We start from the raw sequence: 23,934 nt of genomic DNA, 5'->3' as shown, positions 1-23,934 counted from the left end.
ACTGTTAGCTGTTATTTTTATCTTTTTACTATCCATGTTACCTGTCAAAGACAGGTAATATCAAATATATTTCAATTTATTCTATCTCTTGCCCTACCTGTACCTTCAGTATTTCTCATATGCCTTTCCTCGGTATTCTGATTTGTTTGAACCTCTCTTGCCTGGCATTCCACCAATGGTAGACAGGCCCCCATTACCCACTGTGAAAACATCATTGGTATTTTTCCAAATACTTACCATCTTTAAAGGTGACTCTCAGTGTGCCTCCTGTGCCTTTACTCCTCCAAGTGTGCCCCTACCTCCTTTGGCTTTGGTGACATAATCAACAAAAAAAACTGACCGATCAGATTGCTCAGAGGGACCAGATGAACTAACAAACACACACACTCTAACAGTAGGTGTTGTATTATATAGTAAATAGATACTAATATTGTTTATCAAATATTGCCCATTAGGTTTGCAATTGTCCTTCCCTCTCTCTGTATCTAGATCATCCTGACAAGCTGTTATAAAATATTTATTTTAACTATGTGGTCTTCACATTTCACTTTTTCTAGTTTGTCTTTAGATGTTAATTTTTTTTCTTTCAAGTAATAAATGTACATACTAAATATTTACAATGTTTGATATATAAACATAGAGAAAATCACACGTCTGTATTGTCAATTAAAGCATAAACCATAGTGACATTTTTGATTATGTTTATTGTGCACTATGCCTACAGCTTTTTTTTGCCATTATTTATTGGTGCACGCTTACAATTTTTATGTTTGGTGAACAATATCTTCACATTTATTTAGGTGATGACTTTGTCAAAAAGTAACTTGCAAATAAAAATGTTGCATCTTTTTCGTTGTTTGTATAGTTAGAGTGCTGATTGCTTAATTAATGAACATAGAACCTATTATATTGTGGTTTACAGTCCAGGCAGCTTGGCAACTTGGCCTAGTGAGAGGCATTGTAAAGAAAAAAAAGTGTTTGCAACTCTAGTGCCAGTTGCATCACATTTCTTCAAATTAATGGCTCACTTTTTCTCAAAAATGGCAATTCTTTTTTTCCAGAGTGGTAGGGTCTACACATTGAACTTGATGATCATTCTTGCTTTACTTTGCATGCTATTTTTTGTTATCTTTCCTAATTTAAGTTAGAGTTATTATAGAATAGTGTTTGAGAATAACAGCCAACTTAGGAAAAGGAAGGTTTGTGGATGTTCTCCCATCCCCATTTCCTCTCCTCTGTACATTCTGAAAAACCCTACTGGTGTTGGCTTCTCATAGCCACATGTAAAAGTTTCCATGCAAAATTTGGGATTAATAAAAGAAAACTTGATGGGAGAACTTAAGTATTTTCACGGAAACTCTGATCTATCCATATGCGACATTTCAGAGAAAGAGGGAAATGATGGCACCCTTCATGAAGTAGGAAAATTCAGCCAAGCCAACTAAATGATGACTCGCACATGATAATTCATATCACCAAGCCATTATTATAATGTGTGTTGACTTGACAAACAAATTAAACTACAAAAGTGATTAATATGATGTATAGACTATTTATTTTAGTTCCCTTTCAAGAAGAACTTTTTTCTTTTTTTTTTTTTTGTCTAGCCTACCTGTTGTTACTTCCCAGATTAGAAACCATAGCGCAGTAAAAACACAGGTGTGATTCACTCCTGATGTGCAGTAAGCTATAAATATCATGCCCTACAAGCCTATTCATAACTTTAGGTTTGACACAATACGGCTTGTTTGGCACTGTTTGAAAACTATATAAATGGTCCTATACAAAGAGAACAAGCTTTTAAAGACTCGCCAGATTTTTTTACCTGTGTTGATGATTGACTTATGAGCTGATTTAGGCTTCCAACAGCCATTCTTTTGTAACTACATGCTGCGGTGGGCCCGGCATTAGAAAGATAGACTGCTTGAAATTAGACTCTACCTGTTTATGTCTAGGTTTTAACAATGGTTGGCTTTCTAGCAATAGGCACCAGAGGGAACTGGACGACAGATCAGGAATATTTTGTAAATGTACTTCTCTACTGAAGCTTTATGTTTTATCTCTTTAATTTTGATAAAATTAATCATTTGAAACACATTTTTATTTGTTGGTCTTTATTCGTTGTCTATGGTGATCCACCACAGCACCTTTTCTATTCCTGTCTTGATATGAATTGTACCAGCATAAACCTGGAGTTAAACATGGTCATAGCTGATACCACACAGGGTAAATATTCCAAGAACATGAAAAAATAAAGAAGCATCAAGGAAAAAACATAATTTCAGCTCCTACTGACATCCCCAACCCCATCGCCATTGCACAAAGCAGAACTTTTGTTTTGGCCCAAACCAAGATCTAATGGAATAACCTTGATCTGGCACTACTGATAAAAAAAAAATATATATATAAAAAAATTAGGCTCATTCCGAAGTCAAATGATTTTGTCATGTTTCAAGTAGCTGAGTGTCACTGGCTGTTTTAATAGGACCATCTAGTTGTACTGTACTTTAGAAAATCTGTTCAGATCAGTTGATATAGTTCCTTTTGAAGTATCCTAAACATATTTCACCAAACTGCACTGTCTGTGAAAAGGAATAGGACAATCGCCATGGAAGGAGTGAATTAAAGCGGTTCAGCATTGTCAAAGCTTTCCCACATGCAAAAGGGGACTGTTTCAAAGTTTTATAGATTGTTTAACACATTGTGAACACAGAGAGGTAAGGTATTACATGCAAGTCAACACAAATAATTTGAACTTGCTTGTAGGAGTAACTCGGGGTCCTCCTGATTAAAACAATAGTAAAGAAATAAAACTGTGGAAGCAGAGTAAAATATAGTTTATAATTTAATATTCAGGTGGTGAGGAGCTAAAGAAAGAATCTGAGTAAAAAAAAGTGCAGAGCATGCAGAAGAATCTTTAATAAGAGACAGGCTGTTGGAGCAATCTCCCACCCAAGTTTCAGATCTATCAACCCCTTATCCATTGAATGCCAGTTTTCACTGTTTACTCTTTAAGTGGGTAACCAGGGTTCGAGAAGACGGTCATGTCTTGACATGCTGAAGAGGAAAATTGTATGACCTCATCGTTAATCACTGCCCCTTTTGTGAAGCAGAGGGACTGACCCCCACATACTTATTCAGTGTACAGCTGTCTGCCGTTTTTTTTTCCTCTATAATGAATAGACAGCAGACAAAACAAGAAACACATTCTGAAACATCAGCTACTCATCATTGGAACGGGTCAGTGCAGTAACATCTGTTTCAGAGTCTGCCTTCTCTCACTTAGCAGTGTAATCTAAAAAAGATGATGATTTTTATTTTTTCAACACTGTCATTGTGCTTTAAATGTCACTAAGTTCTAAAATGTTCATCACAGTGGTATGTTGATGTGGGAGGCTACAGTGCACTTTGAGAACACATACCCCCCGGTTGTTCTTTGGGGCGCCACACATGTAATATTGAGCAACGGTCTTTTTGGCTATATCTGCTTAATGTACAAGTAGTGTTTTTGTGGTCCAAATACAGTACTCGAATGTTGAGAGGTGTTCTTTTCCCTCCTCTGTAGTGTGAAAAGGTGTGCTTTTTGGACCCTTCCCTGATTATGTAAACTAGTGCTGTTGAAATTTTCTGCACTGTATGACATTGAAACTTGTCTTTGGGATTCTTGTCCCACAATTTTTAAATACATTTGTCAGTTTTGCAATTGTTATCAGTATGGAGCAACTGTGACTCTAGTGTCCTTAGAGGGCCTCTCCATTTTCTGTCATGTTAAATAATACACTTTCAGGATTCCATTACGTAATGTGATGGGGTGGTGTTTGCATTACTAATCCCATAAGGTAGAGAAGAGCTATTCAAATACTTTTAAAGAACCAAGAATTTTCCTCCATATGGGCTATATAAAAGCAGACTTTATGGCTGTCCTCCATCACAAACATTACCTGTGCCTTTTCTCAGCAATCTTTACCATATTGTTGCTTTTTTCAACTACTTTTGAGCATGACTTTTGCTTAATGTGGAAGATACTATGTAAATGATGGATGGTTATAGTGCTGACCCACCTGTTTTTGTAATATTTTAGTATTTAAATATTTTATGTTGCCTCAAAGGCACTATATAAATGGCAATATAGGCAGTTCATTCAGGGTAAGTTACTTGTGAAGCAGCAGATCAGACAAAGCCGTTCTTGTGCTGCTGCCACTGCGTGCATTAGTACGTGCGTGTCGGCTTACTGGTGCTCAGGCCTGCACCTGGGTGAGTGACAGGCATAATCTCTCGCTCCTTTCGTCTCGCTCTCTTATTATTTTTAAGCATGTCTCTGTTAAGAGGAGTGTTCAGCTTTCCGGTCGCTTCTTCTCTGGCCAGAAACAACACCCTACGGCGTCAGCTCTGCATAGGAGCATGACCTTTTCTCAGTTTTCATTCCTGTAATCAAAAAGAAAACAGATGTGTTAAGAGGCATGGGCAGTGTTGATAGAGTGGTGGTATTGGGCACTGGTAAGGGAGTCCTCTTAATGCTGGGTTTTTATGGTGCCTTTCACTCAATATGACAATGAAAAAATAATAGTTGAAGATCATTTAGCTTTCTGAGTGAGGTAGGGTTTCAGGGTTCAGAAATGGGGGGCTTACTAGGGATGAGGATTTACACTCTAAGGATTACATATTTATGCTGTAAAAGTCACCGCCAGAGCTAGAGAGGATTCTGTCATACATGATTTGAATTGACAAAGAATTGGAACACTTGCTTGTACTTGGCTGTAAGTGGGAGGAACACATGGAGTCATGAGGAGAAACTCTTAAAGACGCATGGAGACAAAAGCCTAACTGATTGGTGACATGAGGTAACTCTGATAAATACTGGCTGAATTTCACAATTGAGTTTTCCGGTAGATAGCAGAGGCCTTCATTATGTTAGCAAAACATTTACTTGAGCTCCACATGATCATCCTGGCACCTGGTCCACTTGTTAACCATGTTAACCATGTGGTAGTTTTATGGGTGCCTCATGCATTTGCGTCTCACTTGCCCCTTTCATTTTAGGTGCCACATTTTCTCTGTTGGGTTTCTTTTCTGGGTAATTGTAGCTAGGAAAGAAGTGTTCAGGTGTGGCATGCACGTTCCTGGGCAGCCCTTCCTCCCTTTCTCTTTCATTTAGACTGCAGCTGTGCTCCAGATGTGTCTGATCCGATTTCGTGAGCGTTTCCTTGCAGTAATGATTTATTTATCCAGTCTATGTGTTTACACTGCCTAATTTGACGTTGTTTCCTTTTGCAGCTTATTTTTAACATAATCCCCACTTCCAGTGCACCGCTTCTATAAAGCACTTGATCCTTCTGCCAGAGGAATACAAGGCCTATATTGTCATTGCTGCAGCCTCCTTTGTTCCTTATGTTAGGACTCGGTCATTAAAATCGTCTCCTGAAGCCAGTCCTTTTTTGTTAAACACTTGCCAGAAGTTCCCAAGAGTGTTCTATTTTCCAGCAGCACCTCTACACTCTTCATTGACAGAATGTGAGAAAGAGGGCATTTCATTGCCTCTGTACCAGCTGAGACTGGATGGTGATGATCTAAATTCTGGCTATAGGGTACTCTGAAGTGGTGTTGCTGGAGATTCTCCTGGCCAAGGATTTTCCAAGTTTTTTTAATTTTAGGAAGAAAGGGACTTGATTTTCACATGATTTCCATATGGTGGTGCTTTGCTCTGTCTTACAATACAAATTATTTCAGTAGTGACAATAGGTTACTGCAGCTCCTAATTGCATTCCAAGTTGGCATTTAGCTTTGATACTTTTGAATTAGAGAATGGTAGCCTTGAATATTATGGTGCATTTCATATCCCATCCAGGGTGCCAATTGGTACATTACCTGGTCAGGATACTAATACCACATTCAGGATATTGACTGGTACATTTACAAAATTTAATTACATTATATAGAAGATAATTGCTGGGGGAATATATTTTTAAAACAGTACTCCCTATAAGATGTGGCAGCAGCTCTTGAATGCCCCCTTATGGCAGATTTCCTCAGGGCTGCCTGGGAGCTGGAGTTCAAGCAGGCAGTCCTGTCTGCACAGAAGTGTGGGACCACTTAAAGGCCTCCATACTTTGATGGCCGTCAAGTTGACCTTGAGGAAGGTCATGACTTTGTCAGAATGACTTTGACTTTGAAGTGCTGTCAGGTGAGTCCTTAATGGAACTCCTAATCCTTACCCAGGTGAGTCTGAAATTGTAAATGGACTGATGACAATAGCTAACCCGGCACTGTCATACTGATGTCTAGTATAATTCTGATGAAAAGGTTAGAAGGTAAAAAGGAACTTTGCTTATATTTAGTTTTTGTTATTAAATTGTATTTCTTAATTTAATGAGTGACAAAGTGGAGCAGTGCCTTGCAGCTCCAGTATCTGGGTTTGAATCCTGGCTGGGTCACTGCCTGTATGAAATTTTCACATTTATATTATATCTACATGTTTTGCTTTGTTTTTTTTTTTTTCATCACTCTGCCAGGTGTTCCTAGTTTCCTCCCACATCACAAATGTATGTTAGATTAACTGCCAATTCTAAGTTGCCTCTCTGCGAGTAAGAGTACCATGTTCTGTTCTGGCACTCCATTAAAGGGGTGGGCCTTACGTTGCAATAGGCTCTGGTTCCTTAAACACTGCATTCAAGTCCGTGATTTTGATGATTTTCTCATGCTTGATGGCAGTCTTTGTGAGGTAGGTATGGATTTAGCTTGAGGACAGTATTCATGTCAAGCCTGAATCTCCACCTTGATGGTAGGGTTTGTACAATGACTAGTGATTCCTTAAGTTTGAGGGTTCATGGGGACACTGATGACCCAGCTAGGTGGTCCCACTCGAGGGAGGAGTTTATAATGTATCTGACAATAATGCTGATGGCAGCGTTTTGTAAGCAACCTCTGTTTTTTGTCAGGATTTCTGAAATGATAGACAAGTTCATATAGGAATTTTGGGAAAAGCTGCACTATTTGTCTGGTGTCAAGAGAAGAATGTCACTGCTGTTTCTAGTGATTCTGTTATTGAGTTCAGCCTTTCCGGAGACTGGTAACTCTGATAAGCTTATGAAGTCATCAGTGGATGACAGCTCTTGAAAGCATTTAACTGTCTGTCTTACTCACCTGCTTTCACCCACTGCATGACTATGTATGCATTTTGATTTGTGGAAGCTTACTCATACAGAACATCACAAAAATGCAAATAAGGGCAACAGTAATCATTTAACAAATTTGCCTTAAAAAATGTTAACATATACCCAATATATAAACTTAGTATGAAATGGATGGCGAAAATTTGACTTCCAAGATTTTTAGTTTATGAATCCTAGAGCTTGGTAAACATTGTTATGATATCAGATTGTCTTGGTCTTGATAAACCTAAACCATTTAGCCAGCAGGGAAAGTAAACAGATCGGGTTGAGGGTAAGATTTTAGTGACTCTTTGTTTCAGCCTGGGAGAATAGAGTGAATCTACAGTGGAGAGATTGCGTTCATTGATTTAGGAGTAGTGAGTGCCATTCTATATACCTGCTTAAAATCCATATCTTAGATTTTTTTTTTGGGTGTTGGTCATGAAGTCTTATTTATTTTTTGCATGTTCTTCCTTTCAAGCCTCCATATGCTGAGTTCATGTCCAAATGTCTGTTAATGGCATTTTCATTGGATAGCCACATTTCAGCCAGTTCTCTGGCACTTTTAGTATTAGCCTTGGATTTATCTTGCACTGAGTCCCATTTAAAAGTGTGTCCAGTCAAACTTGTATGTGTATATGTATGTTACACACATACAAAAAAAAGTCAATATATATAGGTTACAAGCACTTGTCAAGGCTGTCTGGTGTTTTCCCATTTCTTTTGTCTGCATTTTTTTGGCAGCATCAACAATAAATTGCAGCAGCCTGAGGCAGCATCTGGAGTGTTGGAGTATGCCATGAAGCACTTTGGAGAGCTGGTAAGTAGCTATTGAGGCTTTAACTAGGCAATGTAGGAATCCCCATGGGCCCGTAATATTTGTGCTTAAAGACTACCTGATATTTTAAAAGTATTTCTTTACACTGGAGTGGTTGACTGTGCTTCCACAGTGGTCATTCACCATCAAAACATTATCGCTGTGCCATTTGGTGTTGAACACATTGATAGTATTGACACCACTGTACTCTAAGACTTCTTAGTCTAAGAGTTCCAGCTTTGAAAGTTTTGCCTGCATTTTTATTGTATTCTTTTATTTTACTATATTATACCTCTGATACCCACATTGTAATCATGTTAGCTAAATAAGCTAAATATCTTTTGTGAAGGTGTATGCTGCTAATAGCATAATATAAAGTAAAGGTAAATTGAATAAATACAACAAGACTTCAGCCTTATCTCAAAGCAATCATCTTTCTAGAATTACTTTATTTTTGGATATAACTTTTGTGTACATTTCCTTTAGGAGATTCAAGCCACCTGGTATGAGAAGCTTCATGAATGGGAAGATGCCCTGGTAGCATATGACAAAAAGATTGACATGAATAAAGAGGATCCAGAACTGATGCTGGGGCGCATGCGCTGTCTAGAGGCCCTTGGAGAATGGTGAGGAATTTGAAGCAATGAATGTCCATTAGCCAGCTCTGTTGTGCGCTCTGTTCTGCCAACTGGTCATGCATGTTCCACTAGGTGTTTGCTAGAGACTTATAAAATGGTACTAAATGTTTTAAAGTGTCTCAGGTCGTACTCTTTAGACCAGTGTTATATATTTATTTCTCTTCTGGTTCATCCTGCTTCCACTTCAAATCCGGTCCCGGCCACACGCAGCCGACATGGCATTTCTCGATTCCTATTCGTCCTCTTCCATGTCATGCACTATACTGGCCTGCTGAGCGTACACTAATGCCACTATATGTCACACCGATGTTGCAGCGATTTTCGTCGGAGAAGATGGCGAACAGCCTGCCGAAAGGGACATTTGCATTTATCCCATAGGCAACTCCTGTAAACAGATTTCCACGCTCAATATGAATTGCGATCCTATGGTTTACCCACTTTTATTCCCTTACGGAGACATTGGCTGGCACAAAGATTTGCAACATGTTCCCGATAAAAGAACCGCCAAACGAATAAGGCTTACTCAATGCCAATTTTACGCGTACAGATTAGCAATGAGGAATACATTTAGTATTTTGCACCCCAGCGGCAAACAATTCCAACAGTACATCGTAGATACATATGTTAAAACAGAGGGCGCGCGTTTCAACTATCTCAGATTACATCAACAAGATCTGCGCGTGGAACAATACAAAGGACTTTCAGACGCACTGCAAGCAAACGCTGAAAATAACAACATATGTGTAAGCAAAATGATCATATTACCGTCCACATTTCCAGGAAGTCCAAGATACATGCAACAAAACTATCAGGATGCCATGGCCATAGTATGTAAATTCGGAAAGCCTGATTTATTTATCACTTTCACATGTAATCCTGCTTGGCCAGAAATTCTACATGCATACTGCGTCTTTCAAGAAGTATTTATTTCTTCTTGATTTCTGAATTCCTTTCTCACCGTTTTCCATTCCTATTCTTACACCGCCATATGCTACAGCGGGCGTCGGCTAGTTGTTTATAATGGTAGTTAATCGCCATTCTGACAATCACACTGAATCCCCACCCCACTCTGACGATGGTGCTCAATTCACCAAGAGGGGATTGTTCTGATGATCATGCTCGATTCACTAAGGGGGGACCCCCACCACCTCAATCTGACAATCATGCTCAATTCACCAAGGGGGCGGGTACTACCCCACCCATTTGCTCGGTCACAACGAATCTTTCATGAGAAAAAGTGGGTTGTAATGCCAAAAATGTTTCAGTAGCACTGTTTTAGACTATATAAGCTGTTCATGACTGTAAAGCTCAGGGACTGTATTGTGTCTTATAGTGAGACTAGCAACAAGTGTTGTTTGGCATCTGCTGACAGCAGTTAATTTTTATCTTTTTTCAGGGGCCAGCTGCATCAACAGTGCTGTGAGGAATGGACGTTGGTCAGTGAGGATACGCAAGCTAAGATGGCCCGCATGGCAGCAGCTGCCGCATGGGGATTGGGTAGGCAAACTATCTGGGGTTGAAGGTCATGAGGTGTGTTGTCAAGGACCTGTGTTTACTCTCTGAATCACTCGTGATATTTGTAATAACAGGACATTGGGATAGCATGGAGGAGTATACATGCATGATTCCAAGAGACACTCATGATGGAGCATTCTACAGAGCAGTGCTTGCTTTGCACCAAGATCTCTTCTCCTTGGCTCAGCAGGTATTTCCAGAATTCATGTCTTTAGTCAAGAGGTAGTTCATACCTCATGCCTCTAAAATTCTGTCCTCAATGGGCTTTGCCAGTTAGCATATAACATGATATGACATTTTAGTAAGGACTGAAGTGTCAGTATGTAGCAACATCCTTTTTGAGGGCTCCTACAAATGCCTACTCCACTTTAAAAGAAAGCTGAAGAAATAACCTCAAGGAAGACACTCGGGTCTCAGTGTTTTCCACAAGATCCTTCATACTGCTCTACCTACAAAGAAGTTACAGAGTGCTATAATATTAAAAAATCTATTAGCAACTAAATTTTTAAAAATGCATTAAACAATAGTAACCACTTTAGAATGTAACCGCCTATCTATGCCACAGCCACCACATATACACACTATTTACAAAAGTGTGATTATATACTGCAAATTTCAAGAATGAATAATGAAACCAAAACCGGCACAAACGTGAAAGCAATATGCATAAGTGAAGTGTGGACTGACTGGCAAACTTACTTCCAAAATGGTGTAATAGACAGGTCATGCCAGATCAGATGTAAAGGCTGAATCAATAATAACCTGACAGAAGACAATCAGGTGTAGACAAAAGGATGCTTATCATAGAAATAGTCCTTGCTGGTTGTTAATGTTTTGAACTGAATACTATTTTAGATTCATTCCTGGAATTGATAATCTTTTCAGAAATTATACCTTTACTTCATATGGTTAGTGATGTTCTTTTTGCCCAGTGCTGACTTTTGTGTGTCTTCTCTCTACTTAGAACTTCCTCATTTAAACCTTTAATACGGCAGGAGTAACTTCTATCAAAGAAAGAGTGCCAATTAATGGCTTTCTCAACTTAAGACCAGACTTCATTTTATACAGAAGTCAGAATGTACTGTATATGTCCACACTGTTATCAGTGCCATCATTTAGATAAGCATGATTTGTTTTTTTGCATAGACTATGTAGAGAGCAAACCCCTGCCAATACTGAATGCTGCTTTTTGTCAAGATTCTCTGGATTTGTGTCATCTTTCATTTTTTGTAATAGATGCTGCCAACAGAAGTTTGGGTTTGTGGTAGTGAGATGTTCTGCACAGCTCTGTCTCAATGTGGAAGAGGACAGTAGCAAACTCAGAGGAAAACTTGCAAGGACTATAAATAAACTGAAAGGTGTCTTTGACACAGTGATAGCCAGTGGTTACATTGAAGTTACGAGAAAAGACAGTTACTAAATTGGGAGTAAAGGGATAAACTAGGAGGAACTAGAAATAACTGGACACACAGGTAGTTAGGGGCCGAAGTGTGTGATAATTTGGATTTTCTGGGGTCACTGACTGAATTGGAAGGTAAGAACAAAACATGTTTCTAGAACAGAATGTGACTGGGGCAAACTCTAGTAAATCAATTGTGTTAAATGAAAATGGCCATAAGAACGCTTTGGAATTTCTTTTGGTTTGCTTACATTGTAAGTTCTTATATTACCTGAACCGTTTTTTTTTTTTTATTTTGTCTCCACCAACAATTAAAAAGGGTTTTAAAGAGCTTAGCTGTTGTCATGTGAAGAGACAGACACCAACACCCCTAAGCTGGCCAGCCCACTGGGAGTTTGTGCAGGTGTTCCTGTCTTGTCTAGTCTAATCACAGCTTTTCAAACAGCTAATTATCTCTCAGTACCTTGAACCAGCTGTCCTCAGAATCCCATTGCATCTCTTCTGACTTCCATGAAATTGCTGGCTCTGGCTGTGACAAAATGTTGCTAATCAGTCTAGCAGAAAAATGCTACAAGACAAATAAACAAATTAACAAACAGAAGTTACACCAGCAGTTTTATCAATACTAATTTGCAAAACTTAAAGTGCCAGTTGCTCATCTGGAGAAATGTGTAGACAACTCAATCAGGGTTAGGTCAACTGAGCTCAAAGAGCTTTGATTCTAGCACCTAACATGTATACCTCCTTTATCGGCTTTATGTGTGGTGTTGTCCACTTGTTCATGACCATGTTCATGTCCATGTTCCTGTTTCTTTCCTACCTTCTTTATGTATGTTGAGCTGTTCTACTTTGGAACACAATGTTCAGGGGTGGAATGAACCAACAAAGGAAGTTGCTATGGCAGCATGGCTGTTTAGGATGTGCAAAACAGAATTAAATGGAATGTTTGCTAACATGTGGAGCATTTAGAGTTATGTAATGAAAGCAAATTGAGGGATTAAAAAGAGTGGCTGCCCAACCTCTCACTCCCATGCAGCCCTAAGGAACGTGGGCGAGGAGAGTTAATGAAAACAGTTCAAAGGACAAAGAATGAAATCATCAGCCATTTGATTAATTTACAAGATTCAGTCCCCTATAAAAATGTTGTTTTTATTTTAAAAATGCACTTGCATCTATTTTACAGTCATAATTACCACTTTACTAGTTTCCTTGTTTTTTTTTTTTTTAACAAAAATAGTTAGGTGCGCACATAACCAAAATTAGACTCTTGCAGAAACTAATTTTTATCCTAATATTTCAGTCCATTTGTAGATTCATGCAGTATATCTTTCACTGGCAGTAAATGTGTACCCTAGTTGCACATTTATGTTTAAAAATCAGATTGAAGTATGCTACTCTTGTCTTTTTCTTTTAGCTGAGGGACTACTAGACTATCTAACACCCTTACTTCTTTTAAAAACTGAACACATATGCTTACCTGGTGCAAGCAGCATTGCCAGATGTGTAAAGTAAAACTCCTTAAACTTCAATTTGTCTAAATCCATGTAGTAAAGCTTTTTTTTAACTTATCAAATGACACTTGTGGGTTATTATTATTAGCTGTCTGAGGAGTTCATTCGTGATTTACTTGATCTGATGCATATTTCAGACAGGCAACTAGCTGCTGCATCTTCACTATTTTTTTAATGAATTGGCAATAGTGTTTTATTATTGCGTCTCTGCAGCCAGTCATGAATCATTAAAGCCATAAATGTGAGTTGTGTGAAAGAGAAGAGCCTAATGTGCTTATTTAAGAATGAGTCATGCTAGTACCGCATACCCATGATAGTTTTTAATGAGCAGACTGAGTGCTATGATGAAGTGAATAAAAAGACATTTTCCTCAACAAGAGCTTGTCTTCTCACTTCATTTGTTCTGTACAGGTCCCTGAGTTTTTCTACTCACTGTTTTTGTCCAGTGCTCATACCTCCCAATACCCCGCATCTGGTCTGTTAAGTTGGCAGACATCGAATAGTAAGGACTCTGCAGAGAAACTGGTTATGTCATTGTTCTTGAAATGTTTTGAGAGAAATCCCATGTGAAGAAGCCCTGATATGTGAAAGTTAATACAATTACTTTTCCATCCTGTTGTTTGCTACAGCTTCAGTTTCAACTTCTTTTTCTTTTTCTCTTTTTTTAGGCAATGTGTTGATCAGGAAATTACTTGATGGTCATATTGTTTAAAAAAAACTGATCTAATATATTTTTCCCCCTCATCATGCAGTGCATTGACAAAGCCCGGGACCTACTTGATGCTGAGCTGACTGCCATGGCTGGAGAGAGTTATAGTCGGGCATATGGGGTCAGTATAGGTATCGTACCTTGTGAAAGATGAACCTCCAAAGGAAGACTCTTTAAATAAGCTTAAATTTGCCCCCACTTGCTTTCAGGCCATGGTATCTTGTCAGATGCTTTCAGAGCTGGAAGAGGTAATCCAATACAAACTGGTTCCCGAGCGCAGAGAGATTATCAGAGAGACTTGGTGGGAGAGGTTACAGGTACATGTAGCAGAATGGCTTATTGTAGTATTGCTGTAAGCCTGTCTCTTCAGTATATAAGATGCCACTTTTCTAAATATAGGGCTGTCAAAGAATTGTAGAGGACTGGCAAAGGATATTAATGGTGCGCTCTTTGGTCATCAACCCTCATGAGGACATGAGAACATGGCTCAAATATGCTAGTTTGTGTGGGAAGAGTGGTCGTCTGGTATGTAAATGCTATTGCTTCCCTGTTAACCATCTTAAATCCCTCATTGTTAAAGCATCATCAAGCTTTATATTATCTGCAGGCCCTGGCACATAAGACCCTTGTGCTATTACTGGGAGTTGACCCATCTAAGCAGCTGGATCACCCTTTGCCCACCGTGCATCCACATGTTACCTATGCCTACATGAAGTATATGTGGAAAAGCGCCCGCAAGGTAGGCAAAGAAAAATAAATTGTAGAAAAAGTCTACCTAACTGTGTGTATCCACTCATGAGAGCTTTCTTAATATTTGTGTTATTACTGACTCGATATCAAATGAACCAGCTCCTTCTGGAGGTTTAATGGAGTAGATGTTAGTCATCAGCCACTTCAAATTAAATCCAAAAAGATATTAAGGTGTACTTGGGCAGTCACATGCAGAAAATGGATAAGAAACTAAACATAGCTTTGTATGCCTATAAATATAGTTTTAAAAATGCCTTCTAACAATAGTGCTTAATATAAGTATTATTTTTGTGCAGTTGTGTTACTTGTTGCATTCTTCAATGTTGCATCTAAAACTAGATAAGAAATTTTCTCAGTCAGGTAACACAGCAGGCAGTAGAAACCTTGTTTGTCAACTGTCACCAACCTCTGCCGTTCTCCATCTCAATGCAGATTGATGCATTCCAGCACATGCAGCATTTTGTTCAAACCATGCAGCAGCAGGCACAGCATGCCATTGCTGCTGAGGACCAGCAACACAAACTGGAGCTGCACAAGCTTATGGCTAGGTAAACGAAATACCATCCCAGTTTGGTGTTTTTACAGTAGAGTGCCAGCTGGTTCTCATTCACAGAGCGTTGTTTGTCCTCTCAGGTGCTTTTTGAAGCTTGGAGAGTGGCAGCTCAGCTTGCAGGGCATCAATGAGAGCACAATCCCCAAAGTTTTGCAGTACTACAACCACTCTACAGAACATGACCGTGATTGGTACAAGGTAAGTGCCATATGCCATAGTTTCCCTGTATGTGTGAACTTCATTTAACAAAAAACTACATTGGGCCTAGCATACCTTTGCCTGTGTGAGTATACTTCACTTGAAGCAAGACGACTCCTTGTTTGCCTCATTGCATACCTGAGTCTGTTGCTGTCATTTATATGAATCTAATTTTAGCAGGTGAAGTAGTAGAGTGTCAGTATTTGTCCTTGCTCCTACAGGCTTGGCATGCATGGGCTGTGATGAATTTTGAGGCTGTCCTACACTACAAGCACCAGAACCAGGGGAGAGATGAGAAAAAGTTGCGCCATGCCAGTGGGGCCAGTGCCAATAGTGAGGCAAGCAATAGCGAAAGCGAAGCTGACAGCAATGAGAACAGCCCTGTTCCTTCACCCATACAGAAGAAGGTCAATGAGGTGAGTTCATCAATCTGAGTGTTAATTACTGCTTCCTCTTGTGTGGATATACTCATGTGCTGTCCTTTTCACTCCCAGGACCTCTCTAAAACACTGCTGCTCTACACCGTCCCAGCTGTTCAAGGCTTCTTTCGGTCTATCGCTTTGTCGCGTGGAAACAACCTTCAGGATACGCTAAGGTAAGACTTGGTGTTCTTTGTCCTTGGTTACCAGCTGTAGCCTTACTTCTGTAAAGTTTGCACAGGTGATCACTTTTATTTTATTTGAGAGTGCTGCACTGTTGTCATTTTGCATGATTTGACAAATCTATAAAGGGGAGATTTCTTTAAAACTATATTTTGACTTACATCATTGATTGATATCTTGAAATCACCTTTTTTTTTTTTTTTTTTTTTTTTATACCTTTTATCTTCTTTTGTCATAGAGTCCTGACTCTGTGGTTTGATTATGGACATTGGCCTGAAGTGAATGAGGCCCTGGTGGAGGGAATAAAGACTATTCAAATTGACACATGGCTACAGGTATGGCTTCTCCTCTGTTGTCCTCAGTTAGTGTTGAGCAACTCTGTTTCCTTTCTTGGCTTTTAAAGTAGGCATGTGCACTTTCTAATTGAAGGCAGGCTCAAAAACATTCTGGAGCATTGCCTTATATTCTCTTACTGGTGACATTACCCGTTTCTACAGGTCATTCCTCAACTAATTGCGCGTATTGACACTCCCCGACCCTTGGTCGGACGGCTCATTCATCAACTTCTGACGGATATTGGCCGGTACCACCCCCAGGTAAACAGTGTTGCTGGGAGAAAGCTTCTTGAAAAAAGTATTTGACTACTTCTTATTTCATCAGTCTGCTTTTGCTTCCACAGGCCCTCATCTATCCTCTAACTGTTGCCTCCAAATCAACCACGACTGCCCGGCACAATGCTGCCAACAAAATTCTGAAGAACATGTGTGAACATTGTAACACTCTTGTTCAGCAAGCCATCATGGTAAGTAACAGCGTGGACATAGGGGCACACAGGTGCTCTGTGGTGTCCACAGCTGACAGCTGTTTTCTTGCAGGTGAGTGAAGAATTGATTCGTGTGGCCATATTGTGGCATGAGATGTGGCACGAGGGGCTGGAAGAGGCATCACGCCTTTACTTTGGAGAAAGAAATGTCAAGGGCATGTTCGCTGTTCTGGAGCCACTTCATGCAATGATGGAAAGGGGCCCTCAGACACTCAAGGAAACTTCCTTCAATCAGGTTTCTTTCTATTTTTAGAAATCTCCCTCATGAGATGTCCACTACTGCTTCCATGTAGTATTCATAGTGTGTCCCTGTCTTCTAGGCATATGGACGTGACCTGATGGAGGCACAGGAGTGGTGCAGAAAGTACATGAGATCAGGCAATGTCAAAGATTTGACGCAAGCCTGGGACCTCTACTACCATGTATTCCGGCGCATCTCCAAGCAGCTACCACAAGTGAGTACTGTCCAACGTGGAAAATATAGCAGCAGTTTTAAGTGTTAATACACTTTATAGAAACAAGCAACACTTTTGTCTTTATGCCTATGCAAGGACCTGAGAAAGTGCTTCTCTGTGTAAATGTATTCAAGGACAAGGGGGTCTTTGGCATAAAAGAAATACCTCCATTTAGATTTTCCACTGTGGCTTTGTTTTTCAGCTTACCTCACTGGAGCTGCAGTATGTGTCCCCCAAACTTCTCATGTGCCGAGACTTGGAACTAGCTGTGCCAGGAACGTATGATCCCAATCAACCAATTATTCGCATCCAATCAATAGCACCATCCCTGCAGGTCATCACATCTAAGCAAAGGCCCAGAAAGTTAACTATCATGGGTAAGGAATCCCATAGATTTGTAATTTCTGCTGCAACCTACAACCGACACTGTGCAGGGTGCTTCTTTGGTTAACTGAAAAAGTCATGGTTGTCATTTCCTTACAGAAGATTGAGATCATTGGATAATGTGAACTAGTTCCTGGTGTGTAAAAAGCTTTTCTCTCACATCTTGATCATTGTTGTCTTGTAATTGTAGGCAGCAATGGCCATGAATTCATGTTCCTGCTTAAGGGCCACGAAGATCTGCGGCAGGATGAGAGGGTTATGCAGTTGTTTGGACTAGTCAACACATTGTTAGCAAATGATCCAGCATCCCTGCGCAAGAATTTAAGGTGAGCTGGCAAGTTGTAAGGCTTAGAGCTCAGTTTGTTTGTGCCACACATGATGCACTGACAAAGCATGATAGCAAAATTTGTGCAGGAAAAATACTTGCGGTAAGAAATGTGTACAGTTAGAATAATTTAATTTAGTGGACACTTACATAACCATGCCCGCTACTTTTTAAGAGCTTGTTAATGTGTTCCTTCAAAAGTTAGAAGCAAACAAATTATGCTTAATTGCCTCCTGAAGCAGAAAATACCAACAAATGGATGGGTTCCACATTAAATTTTTTTTCCGATAGATTGCATGTAATGTGGCACTTAAAATTGCACAGTGCAGTTATCCTTTTATTTTCATGATTCTGTGTTTTCTCCACATTTATGTAGTGTTTGTCATTGCTATATGTTTTGTTTTTCCACATTTTCTTCATTTTATACAAAAATGTATATTTATTAAATAAAATGTATCTTTTTAATTATCAAATCACAATTCATGAGAAGCTTGTATGGAATAACTGAAAGTATATGTTTTTGTCTTTTTCCTATGTTAGTTACCTCATGTAGTTAGTAGTGATGGCCGAAAAAAAAATTTAGTCCATTTTCGTGGAGAACAGACATTGCAACATTTCTGGCAGAATGGGAGTCTATGGTGACCAATACTGTGTATGTGATGGAACTAGATTTATGTATCTGGATTTGGGTATATGTTTTTTTGCTGTTCTACTGTGCAGATCCTCTCAAGCTCTGTCTGTTTAGATGGGTACTATTAGTAGACAGCTATTTTCAGCTATCTTCACAGAATTTTGGTTGGACTCAACACCAGGCTCTGGCTGGCCACTCAAGCTCCTTCAATTTGTATTTGGCTCATTATCTGTTGTAAGGTGAACTTTCAGCACTGCCTGTGGTCCAGGTTGTTGTGGAGTAGGTTCTCATTAAGGATATCTCTGTACTTTGCTCCTTTTATCTATCCCTTGAACCTGACTAACCTACTAGTCCCTGCCACTGAAAAACAGCCATACAGCTTGATGCCGCCACCTCAATGGTTTCCATTGGAATGGTATTGCACAAGTGATGAGTAGTGCCTACTTACCTACAGACATGATTCTTTGAATTGCAGCCAGACAGTTCAATCTTGTTTACATTAGACCATAATATCTTGTTTCTGACATTCTGAGAGGAGTTTAGGTGATTTTTTTTTCCCAAACTACAAATATGCGTTCATCTATCTTTTACTGAGGAGAGGATTCCTTCTGGCCACTCTGACATAAAGTCCAGATTGGTGGAGTATTATAATGATGGTTACCTTTCTGGAAGTTTTTTCCGTCTCCAGATAGGTTATTTAGTGCTCAACCAGACTTCTCGGTCACCTCCATTACCAGGCCCTTCTCCCCCTATTGTTTAGTTTGGCTGGGAGGACAGCTCTAGCAGCAGTCAAGGTTTTTTCAAACATCTTCTGTTTAAGAATTACACAGGCCACTGTAGGTTTGGGAGCCTTCAATGCTGCAGAATTTTTGTAGTCTTCTTTAGATCTGTGCCTCAGCATAATCCTGTCTCTAAGTTTTGCAGGCAATTCTTTCAGCCTCATGGCTTGGTTTTCACTCTGATACATATTGTCAACTGTGGGACCTTTTGTAGACAGGCGTGTGTCTTTCCTAATCCTATCCAATCAATTGAATTTGCCACCAGTGGAATCCATACAAGGTATAGAAACATCTCAACGAATGGGATGCACCTGAGCCAGATTTCAAGTGCCATAGCAAAGAGTCTGAATGCTTGTGTCAGTGTTTTAGTTTAGTTTTTTATTTTGAATACATTTGCAGAAATTTCTGAAATCCTGTTTTTGGCTTGTCATTGTTAAGTGTTGCTTGATGAGGGAAAAAATAAATTTAAATTATTTTAGCATAAGGCCGCAACATTGCAAAATGTGAAAAAAAAGTAAACGGGTCTGACTGCTTTATGAATGCAGTATATATATCATGTTTATAGAAGCCATTATTGTTATTATTGTTGGATATTTATTAATTGATAGTATTTTAAATTTTGATGCACGTCCTCATGTCGTACAGCAGCATTTCTCAAATGCTGGGTCTCGAACCACTTTTGGTTTGTGGGCTGCTGGTGATGGGATGAGGTAGGACATATTCCAACAATTGCACTTAGTTCGCCATCAGGGGACCTCTCTCTAGCGCTGACAATCACATCAGATTCACCTAAGGGGACCCCAGCTCCCCTTAGTAGGTCGCAAAAAAACTTGCATAGGAAAAAGTGGGTTGCTCCATGGTAAAAAAAAGTTGAGAAACACTAATATAGTATAAGGTGAATGGGGTGGTTAAAGGACCTTTTCATGCTCATGTGAGTAAAATTTGGCATCAGCACTAAAAAATTCAGGATGATAACTTGCCTATTATTTAGTATTTGAAGCCGATTGTGAATACTTTTTTGTGTTTTTGTCCAGTATGCAAATCCATACCTTTGACCTTATCCCAGCAACATTTTTCACAGATTCACCATTTGTACAAGGGAAGATCATAGGCTATGTTTTGTTGCAAAATTTGTTGGTGTCCTTACCCTGAACAGTGCTGGCTACCCCACTTGTGTTTGTCCAGTATGCATGTCCACACCATTTAACCTATTTCCACCAGATTTTGCACAGATTCCTGTTTATTTAGGGGCACACCTTATCCTATGTTTCATTATGAAATGTACTTGGTTCCCCCACACCAGGCAACTCAGGGTATCCCTGCTAGTGTTCAGCAATAACTCTTAATAAAATGTTACTTCTTTGAAAATAAATTAAAACATTAAAACAATATCTTGTTTACTTATTAAAAACGGTCATAATGCTGTTTTTATTATGTAGCCAAGATATTCAAAGCCTGTTGAGAAAATGGAACAGACAGATGTGCAAAAAACAATCAAAAACCAGCCAGTATCTTGCAATAAAAAGTACACTTATAGCAGTCTTTAACTTGTTTTAGATTCGGAAGGAAAGGACCTGAACTCTGAGCTGTGGTACTTAATGTTCTTGGACCACCTAATTATGCTTTAGAGAAAAGCAAGATGTGCTCTCTTCTGTCATTAAGCAAGGAAAAAATGAGACTTGGGTTGAACTTGTGTGTGAAGACATTCATCCCTATAATTCTGTAGCTGTAAAAAGCTTTCTACAGCTTCTGAAATACTTTGTTGATGTAGCTGCAAAATATGGCAGATTTGATATCTGCATATAAATAATGCTTCTAAATGCATTTCACAACAAAGTATAACCAGACACATTTTTTTTTTTTGCTCATATAATTCTCAGCAGCTCTCAGTTGTAGCTGTTACCATATGATGGACACTGTGATATATCTTTTATTTTTGTTTGTTTATCATGAACGTGGTCTTGCTGCACAGGAAATTTCCGCATTAATCGTAAGAAAACAAAAGTGTAACTTGGTGTCTGAAGCAAATGAAAATGTGTGTTGTTGTCAAAAATACATACCAGTGGGATTAAAAAAAAAAAAAAAGTCTAATATGCTTATGACATTCTGCACATGTACACTGGAGCTGCACTGACACTCATTCTCAGTCTATATGTTTATTTGCATGTCTGCTTTTTGCTGTGTAGTTTAAATCACATTGTATCATCTGTTACATTTAAACCAAATTACATTTGTATGTAGTTGGAGTTGGTATATTTTTATCAATGCCTTAGCTGCTAAAAAAGCAGACAGAGGTCAGACTGGTGTTCTAGTTGTGCTTACTAAAGAATATGAGACTCAAGTGCTGGAGTTGGAGTAGTCGACTCCATGACAGTGACACAGGCTTCACAACCCTGTATTTATGTAATAGAGAAATTATTACTAAGGTGTGATCTGCAAGCATCATGCATTTGTCATGCCACTCCTATACATACTTGAATACTTCTGTTTATCTGTTTCAGCATTCAAAGATATGCAGTGATCCCACTGTCTACAAATTCTGGTTTAATTGGTTGGGTCCCCCACTGTGACACTCTCCATGCACTCATCAGAGATTATCGGGAAAAAAAGAAGATCCTCTTGAACATTGAGCATCGCATCATGTTGAGGGTAAGCTGGCTTTGATGCCCAAGCTGCAGATTCCAAGTTGTTTATTGTCCATCCCATCCCTGCCTCTCTTTCCAAAATGTGAGTCTCAGTTCCTATTACAGCAGTCTCTGGTATAAACTAGTCTCTTGCCCATGGGATGCAAAATTCTTGATAACCCCTGGGCCTCTAAACCTGCCAGCTTCCCAGGGATTCCTTCCTATGTTAATCTCAATAGAGACCCATTGCCTGCTTGTACTGATCTCTGCTCCTTGGCCTCATCTCGTTATTGGATGTCATCTCTTTTGGATAGTGGTGAGAACCACTTCTTGGATCTTTCCAGTGGTTCTGTATGTTTGCATAATGGGCCCCACCATTTTTCTCCACCTGCCCCTTATGAGAATTCCCACCCTTCATTCTTCTGCTCCTAATAAGAAATCCCACCCTTCACTCTGTTGACCTTGCTGACTAGAGACTATTAAAGATGGAGTATCTTTGCTATTGGTAAACCAAATAGACAACACATCACTCTCAGTGTTTTGATATGTTTTTATTTCAGATGGCGCCAGATTACGATCATTTAACACTCATGCAGAAGGTGGAGGTGTTTGAGCATGCTGTCAACAATACGGCTGGAGATGACCTTGCCAAACTTCTGTGGCTTAAGAGTCCAAGCTCAGAGGTGTGAGGAACAGTGGCTGCTTTGTTATGATTTCTTAGTTTCTTTGCAAGAGGGGGCACCAAACAGGGAGCTATTGCTGTAGCACAGTGGTTGGCAGCACTGACTGTAGCATGCCTCTGTGACTGCAGGTTTTTATAGAGCCAGTTTCTTTATTAGAAGTTAATTCTTGATGCTAGTGGAGCATGCCATTTTTGTAGATGACTTAATCCTGCGTTTTTCTCTGTTAAATCAAAAAATTCTCCCATTGTGTATTTTACTTTCCTGAAAAATCAACACATTAATATGTGGATTAGGACCTCTCAGTTCCCATTTTTTCTAATGTCTTTCTAAAGATTCAAAATAAGTTCCAACAGTTAGTACAGAAGTTGATTATAGTCTTTCTAAACTGCTTGGGGTGTTTGGCTTGTGGTCAAGAGCAGAAAATGGGAGAGGTCAGAATCTTATTGAGAAAAAAGTAAAAGACGCAAAGTAAAAAGCTTCACTTTGAATGAATAAAAGAAATTGACATTATTGCTAGTATACATAAAAGACAGAAAGAAGAGACAAGCCGTCTTGTCTGTTTCATTTAGCAGCAGTGATTTATCTTTAGTTTAATAAACTGGTCTGATAGAAAACCTGCAGTGACAGTGGCAGCTCATGGCCTGAGTAGCTGTAGCATGTTAATATATGGTGCTACTTGTTAATCACATTGATAGTGGGGTCAGAAAATTTTTAATAATAGTTGTCTTCTGTTTCCTGTTGTAGAAGTGAAGTAAGAGTCAGTTAGTTGTATCACTGAGTTTGTTTATATGCAGACACAAAACCAGGATAAGGTGAGTAACCCGGTTAGCACAGAAGGCTGGTTTCTTAAAAATCTCTGCTTAGATGCACAAGTACACTTCTGGAGTTTTCCTTTGCAAAACTCTGATGTCCTTAAACTGCATCATCATCAGCCACCATGAATCTGAAAATGAGCATGAATCCTGTAATAATCTTCTTGTTTTATAAATACATTTAGTCCTTCATGGACTGTGAAGTAAATGCAATCTTATCCCCATTTTATATCCTTGACCTGAGCCATCAATGAGTTCATGGTATGAACAATGGCCGCTGCGTCAGTAGGTCACATTGTTTCAACACATCTACAGAAAAGAGCTGGATTAAACAAACTAAACAGACACTTTATTAAAATGTTTCTGTTACTGGATTGCACATAGCATACTCTTTTCTGCTTGGCTCTGGGTTGGAGTGAAGCACCTGCATACTGGTACATGTGCTTCTTGCCTTACACCCAGTGCTTCTGGGATAGTAATAACATGCATACATGCATGCTTTATTTGTCCCAAAGGGGAAATTAAGAACTTAAATGAAATAAGTTTTGCATTAGGTTACTCTGTACTTTAAAAAGTAA

The 23,934-nt window shown here is 39.2% G+C and overlaps 1 protein-coding gene across 1 annotated transcript in view; it reads left to right on the top strand.

Annotated features, from left to right (window-relative positions):
* mtor (mechanistic target of rapamycin kinase) overlaps positions 1-23,934 on the top strand; it is a 100,608-nt gene that overhangs the window by 66,594 nt on the left and 10,080 nt on the right. Inside the window, exons 29-49 of the mRNA XM_028807669.2 lie at positions 7,893-7,968; positions 8,452-8,591; positions 10,000-10,100; positions 10,193-10,308; positions 13,781-13,858; positions 13,947-14,054; positions 14,137-14,262; positions 14,345-14,476; positions 14,920-15,035; positions 15,121-15,238; positions 15,460-15,654; positions 15,733-15,833; positions 16,079-16,175; positions 16,338-16,436; positions 16,520-16,642; positions 16,716-16,898; positions 16,984-17,118; positions 17,321-17,495; positions 17,693-17,828; positions 21,739-21,886; positions 22,422-22,544. Of these exons, the coding sequence (XP_028663502.1) occupies positions 7,893-7,968; positions 8,452-8,591; positions 10,000-10,100; positions 10,193-10,308; positions 13,781-13,858; positions 13,947-14,054; positions 14,137-14,262; positions 14,345-14,476; positions 14,920-15,035; positions 15,121-15,238; positions 15,460-15,654; positions 15,733-15,833; positions 16,079-16,175; positions 16,338-16,436; positions 16,520-16,642; positions 16,716-16,898; positions 16,984-17,118; positions 17,321-17,495; positions 17,693-17,828; positions 21,739-21,886; positions 22,422-22,544 (2,626 nt within the window). The remainder of the gene's footprint in view (positions 1-7,892; positions 7,969-8,451; positions 8,592-9,999; positions 10,101-10,192; positions 10,309-13,780; positions 13,859-13,946; positions 14,055-14,136; positions 14,263-14,344; positions 14,477-14,919; positions 15,036-15,120; positions 15,239-15,459; positions 15,655-15,732; positions 15,834-16,078; positions 16,176-16,337; positions 16,437-16,519; positions 16,643-16,715; positions 16,899-16,983; positions 17,119-17,320; positions 17,496-17,692; positions 17,829-21,738; positions 21,887-22,421; positions 22,545-23,934) is intronic.

Source organism: Erpetoichthys calabaricus, chromosome 8, assembly GCF_900747795.2.
Source record: "Erpetoichthys calabaricus chromosome 8, fErpCal1.3, whole genome shotgun sequence".
In the NCBI taxonomy this organism is placed as follows: domain Eukaryota; kingdom Metazoa; phylum Chordata; class Cladistia; order Polypteriformes; family Polypteridae; genus Erpetoichthys; species Erpetoichthys calabaricus.
The sequence above is the reverse complement of the archived record's forward strand: the minus strand, read 5'-3'. Positions and strand labels throughout refer to the sequence as shown.